The 10,127-nt window shown below is 42.5% G+C and overlaps 1 protein-coding gene across 2 annotated transcripts in view; it reads left to right on the forward strand.

Annotated features, from left to right (window-relative positions):
- baiap3 (BAI1 associated protein 3) overlaps positions 1 to 9,888 on the forward strand; it is a 45,347-nt gene extending 35,459 nt beyond the window's left edge. Inside the window, exons 19-34 of one of the 2 annotated variants that reach the window (XM_023816520.2) lie at positions 598 to 695; positions 980 to 1,031; positions 1,198 to 1,349; positions 1,500 to 1,623; positions 2,943 to 3,086; positions 3,375 to 3,470; positions 3,682 to 3,897; positions 4,684 to 4,752; positions 4,850 to 4,929; positions 5,121 to 5,229; positions 5,627 to 5,698; positions 6,658 to 6,741; positions 7,044 to 7,059; positions 7,789 to 7,912; positions 8,617 to 8,822; positions 8,997 to 9,888. In XM_023816520.2, the coding sequence (XP_023672288.1) occupies positions 598 to 695; positions 980 to 1,031; positions 1,198 to 1,349; positions 1,500 to 1,623; positions 2,943 to 3,086; positions 3,375 to 3,470; positions 3,682 to 3,897; positions 4,684 to 4,752; positions 4,850 to 4,929; positions 5,121 to 5,229; positions 5,627 to 5,698; positions 6,658 to 6,741; positions 7,044 to 7,059; positions 7,789 to 7,912; positions 8,617 to 8,822; positions 8,997 to 9,100 (1,746 nt within the window). In that variant the 3' untranslated portion in view covers positions 9,101 to 9,888. Of the gene's footprint in view, positions 1 to 597; positions 696 to 979; positions 1,032 to 1,197; positions 1,350 to 1,499; positions 1,624 to 2,942; positions 3,087 to 3,374; positions 3,471 to 3,681; positions 3,898 to 4,683; positions 4,753 to 4,849; positions 4,930 to 5,120; positions 5,230 to 5,626; positions 5,699 to 6,657; positions 6,742 to 7,043; positions 7,165 to 7,788; positions 7,913 to 8,616; positions 8,823 to 8,996 lie in introns of both variants that reach the window. The other variant, XM_023816519.2, reaches the window with a different exon arrangement.
- The last annotated feature ends 239 nt before the right edge of the window (positions 9,889 to 10,127 follow it).

Here is a 10,127-nt window from a genome sequence, read left to right on the forward strand (position 1 = left end):
TAGACCTGGATCATGTCCCCCCTTAGTCTCCTTTGCTCGAGGCTGAACAGATTCAGCTCAGCTAACCTCTCCTCATAAGACATTCCTCTAAGACCAGGAATCATTCTCGTAGCCCTATGTTGAACCTTTTCTGAGGCAGCAATGTCATTTTTAAGGTATGTTGACCAAACCTGCACACAATATTCTAGGTGGGGTCTTACCAAGGAATTATATAATCGTAGCATCACCTCCCTTGACTTGAACTCCACACACCTAGAGATGTAACCCAACATCCTATTGGCCTTTTTAATTGCTGTGGTCTCTTAATTTTTTCCAGAGCTGTATATGGATAAACTAGACAGTTACAGTTGGAGAGAGTTTGAAAAAGCTCAGCCAACACACTTTGCCAAACATAAAATCATAATTTTACACCAATAGGTCACTTAAACACATTGTTCTTCGGCAGAAAAGATTTTTGCACTGTGCTGTATATATGTATAAAATAAACTGTGAATAAAGCTAATTCTAGTGATTCGTTTCAAGTCAAATCCATAAGAAAGGTTGTTCCGATTCGTGTTGGAGTTCCCTAATTTAGCTGCCGCCTTTCCTTTACTGAAGACGCTGGAGCAGCAGTTGCGACGCCTGATCCTGGTAGTCGATGCTGTCTGCGCAGACGTGCAGAAAGGACATGCCGTCTATGACAAGATCTTCTCCAGGTAGAGTGGAATCTGACTGAATGCAAATGTGGGATTTCTGGGTTTCGATGCCCAGATATTCAGAGTCAGGTGGTGGACTATGGTGTTTAATGTTACTGAGGCTTAACGGTTCTAAAGAAAGTCTTCAAAATAATCGTTAAGAGCAGCGGCTGATGTCTAGTTTGATTCCTCTTGCCTAGAATGATACCAATACAATTACATTTGAAAATGTACGACTGACCGAAATTTTATATGGAATGAATAAATGAATAACTAGCCTTGTTGTTGCTTTTTGTGTCTTCTAGTTCAGTGAAAGTGGATTTTTTTAGCATCTCCTATCGTCAGTTGGAAAAACTGGTGTGTATCCCGATTCCATACTGACACGGACATTATATGAGTGCATTCTACCATGTATGAGGATAAGCGTACATATTAATACATGCATATTTTACTGATCCAGGGTTGGTTACCTTTGAAAGTTTAATTTTGAACCTGAATCAGTTGTGCCGTGTAATTCCTCTAGGTGGCAGATGACGTGAGTGTGATCATGGAGAAGGTTTGTGGAACTCTTGAACAAGAAGGATCTCGGCTCTCGCAGACCATGGGTGAAACACTCTTCGAGCTCTACATATCCCTCAAAACACTCAGGATGTGCAGAGACTATCTACCCGCTAAGTAAGTGCCAGACCAAGCATTTCAGGCTGATTTACTAGCATGATAATTATTTGAAATAATAATAAAACAGTTAACCAAGAGGGTTAACTTTGCTAATCATAATGGCCGTAGCTTTTTTTCTGACACTATGTATCATTGACTTCTTTTCAGGGAAGCCAGAATGCTGGCCCTGACTGATTATCATAATTGGTTCAAGACCTCCATTCACAAGTGGCTGCAAATCGTTCATGAAAAGTCTTGTGACAGGATCCGTAGAGCGGTGGAGCTAGATAATGTGAGTTTGTTTGGGTCTAATGGCGTAGCGGGAAGTTCTCCATCAAGCTAAAGCATTTGGCTGTGTAGTGTCACTCAGGTTTGAAGAACCTAAATACAAACATGAGTGATGCACAAAATATCATAAATACATTTTGAAGTAACTGAAGCACCATTACAAATGCAGCTACAAAGGGGAATCGTTAAATAGTTAAATGCTACATGCTACAGTTCTTGGCAGCAGTCAGCAGTTTGATATGCCCAGTGGTGGGCAGGATCCCGCTATCGAAGCTAACTTTTCGTTAGCCGTGCCCACCACTGGATATGCCAGTTTTCAAAGCAACATGAAGCAACCAACAGCTGCCAAACCTGCAACATTATTAAATGCTTAAGTGGGTCCGATCTCAAAAATGATGGCAGCACGTGCCAAACATGGACAAACTTTATCAGCAAACAGTGGTCTCGTGTTAAAGGTCATCGACAGGGATTGACATTTAACAGCATATTAACACCACATAAGTACCTCAAAACTGAATATTCACCTCTGTGGCCAATTCTCTATAAAAACTGTACTTTGTAAGCTTCTCTCAGAAACTGCGTTCACCCAAGGCAAATGCACAACGATGCCTTACCTGGCATGAAGAGGACAAAACCTGGACCCTTGAGCAATGGGTACATGTAACGTTGTCTGATGAGTCACCAGCCCCCCTTTTCCTGCATCCAAACGGGTATATTTTCGGAGAGCCATGGGAAGCCTTCAGCTGACGACGTCTGTTGACGTGGCCAGACAGCTCATGGCAGCCGTCGCATTTTACACGGTCATCGCAACATGAAGTGATTTTGCAGGACCAGGTGCACCCTGCAGTGCAAACTCTGTTCCCCTTAATGTTCCTGTGTTCCAGGATGGTGCAGCCGCCATACACACTTTGAGAACAATTCAGGACTTGTTTCTTCCATGGCCTAAACATAATTGAAGGGATTGTGAATATGGGATTGTGAATATGGGATTGTGAATATGTGTGGAGTAGATTTCCATCTCCTAAAAGCACTGGAGGCTTTTCTTCTTGAAGAAGAAAAGATCCCCAATATCCCCTCTCTACGCAGATCAGCATTTGTGTGCCGGTGTTCTAAGAGTGACCGTACTTCATATTGGGTCCTTGATATTATTGATATGTTGCGCAGTGTTTCCATAATTTTATCCTCCGTTAACATGATAATTGAAAGAACTATTGCAGTGGCTCTTTTGTTATTTTGAAGATCTGCTTATCAGCCGCTTCCTAGGATGCAGGTCTGTCTGTGTGGCGGAAAGTGACGTGGTCTTCGCCCCTCTGATTGGCACAGCTGGAGCCCGTCCACGGCCAGGAGAAGCACGGCAGCTCCGCTGTGGACGTCACTGCCTGCTTCAGCCAGGTCTGTAACTTCTGGGCACAGCTGGCCTGGCCTGACTCTGCGGGGGCCTTCATCTTGGTGACCCGCCTGACAGATGTGAGTGACACCCATGTCCTGCTGAGATCTCTGTCACAAGCATGTGGACTGTCTGGTAGGGAGCCGGGAGGGAGCGGAAACATGGACCGACTGGGGGTTTCCTGAGGACCGGAATGGGAGACACTGGTCTATATGAATCTCATTGATCATGATGCTCCACTTTGGCTGAATAATATAAAATGCAAAATACTTATAGTCTTTTGTCCTTTCTCTTTCTGATAAAATAACATCTCAAGTAAAGCATTGAAAACAAAATGCATAAATTCATTGCGTCTTTGTGGGTTCCAGGATTTCTGCAGTGCGGCTGTGTGGTACTCTGAGCTGATAAGACGTAAGATTGAAAGGAATCAGCCAGGACAGGAATACAAGAATTTTATCCTCCAGGTAGTGACCCTGGACGATTTCCTAATTCTCTCATGTTAAACTGGTCCAGGAGCCAAAGCACAAACTCCGACATGTTTCTGTAGATATTGTTTTCATTAGAACTCTTCCTGAGGCATCTGTCTCCTGTTATTTATTGAGTACGTAATCCCAAGTTCTCCTTGGTGAAAGTTCCTCATGATTTCCCTGCTCTGTCATCTTTTCTCCCTACCAGGTCTGTGTTGCCCTGAACAACATTGAGCATATGCGTTCGTTTCTGGGGAACCTGCCAAGGGTCCTGGACTGGAGGGGACTGGAACTGGCCATGGAGGAGTCTTGTGGGCCAGAGGGGAGGGAGCAAATGAACAAGGCCCTCAATGCACAGCTCTACAATATCGACCTAGACCTGCAGAGGGAGACCAAACGCATGATCACAAACCTCACTGACAAGGTGCTGAGATCAGTCTTCCCTGATGTGTCAATCAGCTTGCAAAACATAAATAAAGACAGCCCACACCCTGTGAATAGTGGCAGTTTGTGGGTGTAACGTGACAACAAGCATGCGTCCCCCCCCCCCAAATGTGTCTGAAATAAAATAGGCTTCTTGTGTCTGAGAAAAAAATATGTGGGCTATATATATATATATATACATATATAGTATATATATATATAGACACAGTGTTCACATATGCAGTGTTCACGAAGAAAGTCTTGAGACCCTTGCTTAATTCAATAAAAGTATTGCAAATTTATTGGTTTTATATCAAAAGAATACTTTATTCATTTGTTTAAAAAATATATACAACAGGAAATTTTTAATTAAAACATTCAATTTGAGTAGTAATAAACTGAAACCCAAATTATACTTCTATAAGAGTTGAAAACTTCATTCACAATCAGTCTCAGTGGGGGCTTTTTAATCAGTGACACCTTCGCAATAACATAAAACGGCAAACATTTGTGTTTAGTATCCCATTGGGAGCCAGTGACCACAATTGCAATTAATAGCAAAATGGCGAGAAAAGATCTCAAAGAGTCAGTCAAAAAAGTATAGCACTTAATAAAAAGAAAGTGTCTTTGTGGAAGATATGGGCAATTAAGTTGCCAATAGACTTTTGGTATGACACCAACACAAGATTCTTACAGGTTTAAGGAAGCGTCCCGGTACTGTGCGTGCTGTCAGCCCTGCCAATCATGATTTCCTCCCCTCCGTTGTTCTTTCTCCCTGGAATGGTAGATGCTTTCAGATCTGAAGAAGTACATCCAGCACATCAGTCTATCTCCGGATTCAATTAGAAATGATGATGTAAGTCGGCCTGCTCTTTCCTTCCTCCTTCTGTACCATGTGACTCGGGCCATTCTCCTCCCCCGAGTCACCTGCGCCATTCCGCTCTGCGTTTCAGGCTGTGTCCCCCTTGATGAAGTACCTGGACGACGTGCTAATCATCCTCAGTAATTCACTCGTGAAGGAAAATCTGAGCAGGTGACCTATTCAAGATGTTTTATAGCCATTTTTTTTCTACATGACATTTTGTCTCCATGATACTTCTGTTATCTCCTTTATGAACCTGTATTCAATTAGTTATAATTGTTCTGACCATTTAGAAGTGGTGTTAGTGATGTTCTTTCTCTCAGGGCATGGCTGTTCTCATCAACGCATATTTTATTTCCCAGAGTGTTGCAGAGTTTGTGGGCTCTGCTTCTCCGGATGATTTTTGACACCGTAGCAGAGAACCGTGGAGTGCAGATGGAGTTCTACGGAAGATTCCACTACACGGTGGAGGTCAGTGACGGGCAGGTCTGTTAGGAACAGGGAACCTGCGGGTAGCCAGGAGGTCATGTCATCTTCTCATCCCAAGGTGGTCATTTTGGCTGCTATAGTATTTATGGTAGGCAAGTCCAAAAATAAGTGCATTGTCCTCAGTTTTGGTTCGGAGGAACATGCAGGAAGGACACACAGCATGCTGTCTGTTTTAGATTTGTGATGTTTCTTATGTAATGCTAAGCATAGAGGGGAAGGGTTCTAGTATGGACCTGGCTGTCATAGAAGTCTCTGCAGTAGGAGTACTCGTAAATTGCATAATGTCATGTGATACTGTTAATATACTCTTATATATTTTGTGTGTGAAGAGGTTGTTCGGAGGTCAGCAGTAAATTGATAGGTTTTGTACTATACACAGGCTCTGGTAGAGTTCTTCCACGCTGAGGGGGAAGGGGTGCCTCTGGAGGACCTCCGAAATTCAGACTTCAAGGTACTAGTGCCACACCGGCCTGGTCTTTTCATTTGAACACTAAATACTGAGGAGGCACTTACAGCGATACCTTGCTGATTGGTTGGCGCTTACAGCGATAGCTTTCTGATTGGCTGGCACTTACAGCGATGCCTTGCTGATTGGTTGGCGCTTACAGCGATAGCTTTCTGATTGGTTGGCACTTACAGCGATGCCTTGCTGATTGGTTGGCGCTTACAACGATGCCTTTCTCATTGGTTGGCGCTTACAGCGATACCTTGCCTACTGGTTCACCACGAGCACTGGGGTAACTTGGAAGTTGTGTGGAAGTGCAGGAAAAGTTACAGAAGTAGCGGAGCAAAATTTGAGCAGATTATTGGAATTATTTTTTTTTACCTGAATTACATTTAATGTATGAATTAGTAAATTTTTTACTTGCATCTCCATTTTTCGGCATCGGAAGATTCAATCAATAACCCGTATATACTTATGTCTAACATTGGCAGTGCCAGCAGTGAAACTTGCCAGCGCTTATTAACGGAATAACGTTGCATACTTTTTTATTCAGCAGAAAACTAAAGATCGATCTGCCGGCCAGATTTGATAAGAATCATGAACATGTCAGGGGTCGTATACGTAAAATACAAATAAAAGGCTGTGTCCCGTTTTGATCGCGATTGATAAGAACATAAGAAATTTACAAACGAGAGGAAGCCATTCCGCCCATCAAGCTCGTTTGGGGAGAACTCAACTAATAGCTCAAAGTTGTTAAAATCTTATTTAACTCGGATTTAAAGGACAGCAGTGTTTTAGCTTGCTCTACACTAACAGGAAAACTACTCCATACTCTAACTGCACGCTGTGTAATGAAGTGCTTTCCCTCTAATAACTCACAAACTAACAAAATGTCTTGTTCATCATCCATTGTTTTGGCATGATGGTGTAGTTGGTGAGCTGATTCAGTGCCTGTGCTGTTCCAGGCCCTGGAGGAGGAGCTGAGACTAAACAAGTTCTCATCTAATGAGCTGATTGAGCAGTATTTCCTGGAGAAGATCTCCCAGCAGGTAGAGAAGAAGCTGTGTCAGAGGGCTCTGGGCAGAGCTCTCCTTATTAATGCATGCAAGGCAGCTTTAGCATATTAACATCTTTTCTCCCAGTTGTGTTACTATTTATAATCCCAGCACATAAATTGCAGAATGAAAGTAATAATGAAGGACTGAATAGACTGGATTCTGATACTGCTCTGTGACGCTGATCTTCTTGAGTGTTGGGAATGTGGTGGATGGTGATTCTGATATTGTGCTCCTGAATCTTCTGTGTTATATTATTCATGGAAATGTAGATTCATATTTAATTCACCTTGCAGAAAACACTGAAGCACAGTAAGTTTGGGCGGATTAGTGTCAAGTTTTACTATGAGCTCTCTGATCAGCGGCTGACCGTGGAGATTCTGCATGCAGCTGACATTATCGCCTTGGATGCCAATGGTTAGTGCAGAGTGATGCCCGTGAATGATGGTCGTGAGCAATGCTCGTGAGTGATGCCCGTGAATGATGCCCGTGAGCATGGCTCGTGAGTGATGCCCGTGAATGATGTCCGCGAGCATGGCTCGTGAGTGATGCCCGTGAATGATGTCCGCGAGCAATGCTCATGAGTGATGCCCGTGAATGATGTCTGCGAGCGATGATCCATGAATTATGTCCAGGAGCAATGCTCGTGAGCGATGCTCCTGAATGATGTCCGCGAGCAATGCTGCTGAACGATGACCATGAATGATGTCCACAGGCAGTGCTCGTGATTGATGCCTATGAATCATGGCCATAAGCAATGCTCGTGAGTGATGCCCGTGAATGATGCCCGTGAGCAAGGCTCATGAGTGATGCCTGTGAATGATGTCCGTGAGCAATGATCCATGAATGATGTCCAGGAGCAATGCTCGTGACTGATGCCCGTGAATGATGTCCGCGAGCAATACTCGTGAGCGAAGATCGTGAGCGATGTTCATAAGTGATGCCGTTGTGCATGTTGTGGTACCCAGCAAACCTGTGCTGCCACTCTTAATAATAATAATTATTATTATTATAATTTCTATGTTGCTTGGTTGTCCCAAGGACTGAGCGACCCATTTGTCATTGTGGAGCTCTGTCCTCATCATCTGTTCCCCAACGCCAAGAGTCAACGCACACAAATGAAGCCCAAGACTCTCCACCCCGTATTCGATGAGTTCTTCTACTTGTGAGCAACAACTGTTTGTTCAATACTGTTTTTTCAAGAAACTAGTTAAATGATTGAATAAAATGATAATGGATGTAGTGTTTATAATTTTGTGAAAGAGAAAAAGCCTAAAATCCCCAACATTCTCCTGCTATGCATATTTGCACAGGAAACAACAGTAAATTGTCAAAGGTTAGATGGAATTTCTTGACAACCCCTTAGACATGCAAATACACACACAATATTATCTGTTTAATTACAGTATTGCATTTATAAAATAGATCCACACATACCAAATTTAAAAATCCCAAAAGCATAACTGTAAGTATTTCTATGGAATATTGATTCTTATGTGGTGTGTATCCTTACACACAGCTTATTTGGTTGGTCAGCAATAAGAGGTTGTTTCAGTGCTTAGGGAATGTCAGCAAACAAAGCTAGCATACAAAAAAATTTAATCATTCTCGAAATTCCTACTCCTTTTCAGCCCACTCCTTAAAAGTTGCTCAAGAAGTGAAGACGGATGTTACAAATATCCATTGTTTACCGCTAACCCTTTCATACACAGCTGTCTATTATAATCTGCCCAATAATACTAATATAACAGTGTGCACATTCTTCAGGTTATTGATTCTAAAATGATTATAGTACGGCTGATTATGTTTGTGTTTTTGCGCTGGATATTGCCGCCCTCTTGACATCATCTTCTGTCACGCCACCTACAGTCACGTCAGCCCAGAGCAGTACAGACATAGGTGCGCCTGTGTCACCTTCACTGTGATGGATTACGACTGGCTGTCCACCAATGACTTCGCAGGGGACGCGATTGCACCTCTCAGTGACTTCTGCTGGCCGGGCCGGCCCAATGCCACCAGCGCAGCGAAGACCCTGCCGCCCGTTATCCTGCACCTGACCCGGCAGAAACCCAGCGGTAAAGTAGCTGTGATTTCCAATACCAGGCTTGGCTAACATGCAGGCAGTGCAATCCTAAGCATGGCCGTGTTGCCGTATATTTTCAGATCGACAAATTGACCTGCTCTGACCACAGATTGACTCAATAATCCTTTGTCTTTTTGCCATATAAATCCTCTTTATTCCAACACAGAGAAACCCATTGTCAAAATGCTAGAGGCAAGAACTGCGGACAAGGAGGCACAAGAATTTTCAAGAAGACTCAAAGAAATTGAAAAGTCCATGGAGGAGGAGTGACTTCTGACATTAGTGTGCTGTTTGCTTTTCTACTTGTCACACTGTTTACTATATTTAAAAAATACTATTTGTCATATGTGTGTTTTTAAGTGTTCTTGGGAAAAGTAATATGCAGAATCCTTGGTCTTTTCTCTGTAGATGAAAGCTATCTAGCATTGTATTTTCTTTCTTTTAATATAGTATTTAATAATATGCATATTACCTGTGAGGAAAGTGTTCTCTGAAAAGTCTTGTAACTGTGTAATACTGTTTTTACCCGTTCATATTTAATAATTAGCTGTTTCTGTTTTCCGAGACCATGAGCGACAAATGTAAAAGGTACAAAAAAATAATCTGTTCTGGGCTTACAGTTTATGAATGTTAAATCTTTATTATTCAGTTGTATTGGGCAATGTTGCTTTTTCTCCAGTTTTGTGTTAGCTGTTTAAAACGTAAAAGTCATCTTGTGGTCTGTTTTCATGTCAGCAGTGATGCACAGCAGTCCGTTTCCGTGATGTTTTTGTTGTTTTGGATCTTAGTACAAAAACTAGTACAAAAATTCCCCTTTGCCCCTTTTTCTGAAGCGCATTGCTGGAGACACAAATATGCAGCTGTGTGTCTCATAAGATTTGAATAAAAACATTCACGTAACTTTGTTCACATTTTCATATCACAGTTTATGGATGTTTTATTTCATTACTGCTAGATCACATATGCTTTGGCTATTATACAATTACTATACAATTAAAAATAAACAACAGATACAGCTGACACAAGTCTGAGATGACATTCCATTACGCACACACACACACACACTTGCATACACACATGCACATACGCACACACCAACGCACACTTACGCACATGCATATACACACACATGCACACACACCAACGCACCTATTCACACATGCACATACACACACACACACACTAGCGCACACATAAACACATGCACATACACACGCACACATACAGACATGCACACACATGCAAATCCACACATATGCACACATACAGACATACACACACACGCACATTCACACAC

Source organism: Paramormyrops kingsleyae, chromosome 22, assembly GCF_048594095.1.
Source record: "Paramormyrops kingsleyae isolate MSU_618 chromosome 22, PKINGS_0.4, whole genome shotgun sequence".
Taxonomy (NCBI): Eukaryota; Metazoa; Chordata; class Actinopteri; order Osteoglossiformes; family Mormyridae; genus Paramormyrops; species Paramormyrops kingsleyae.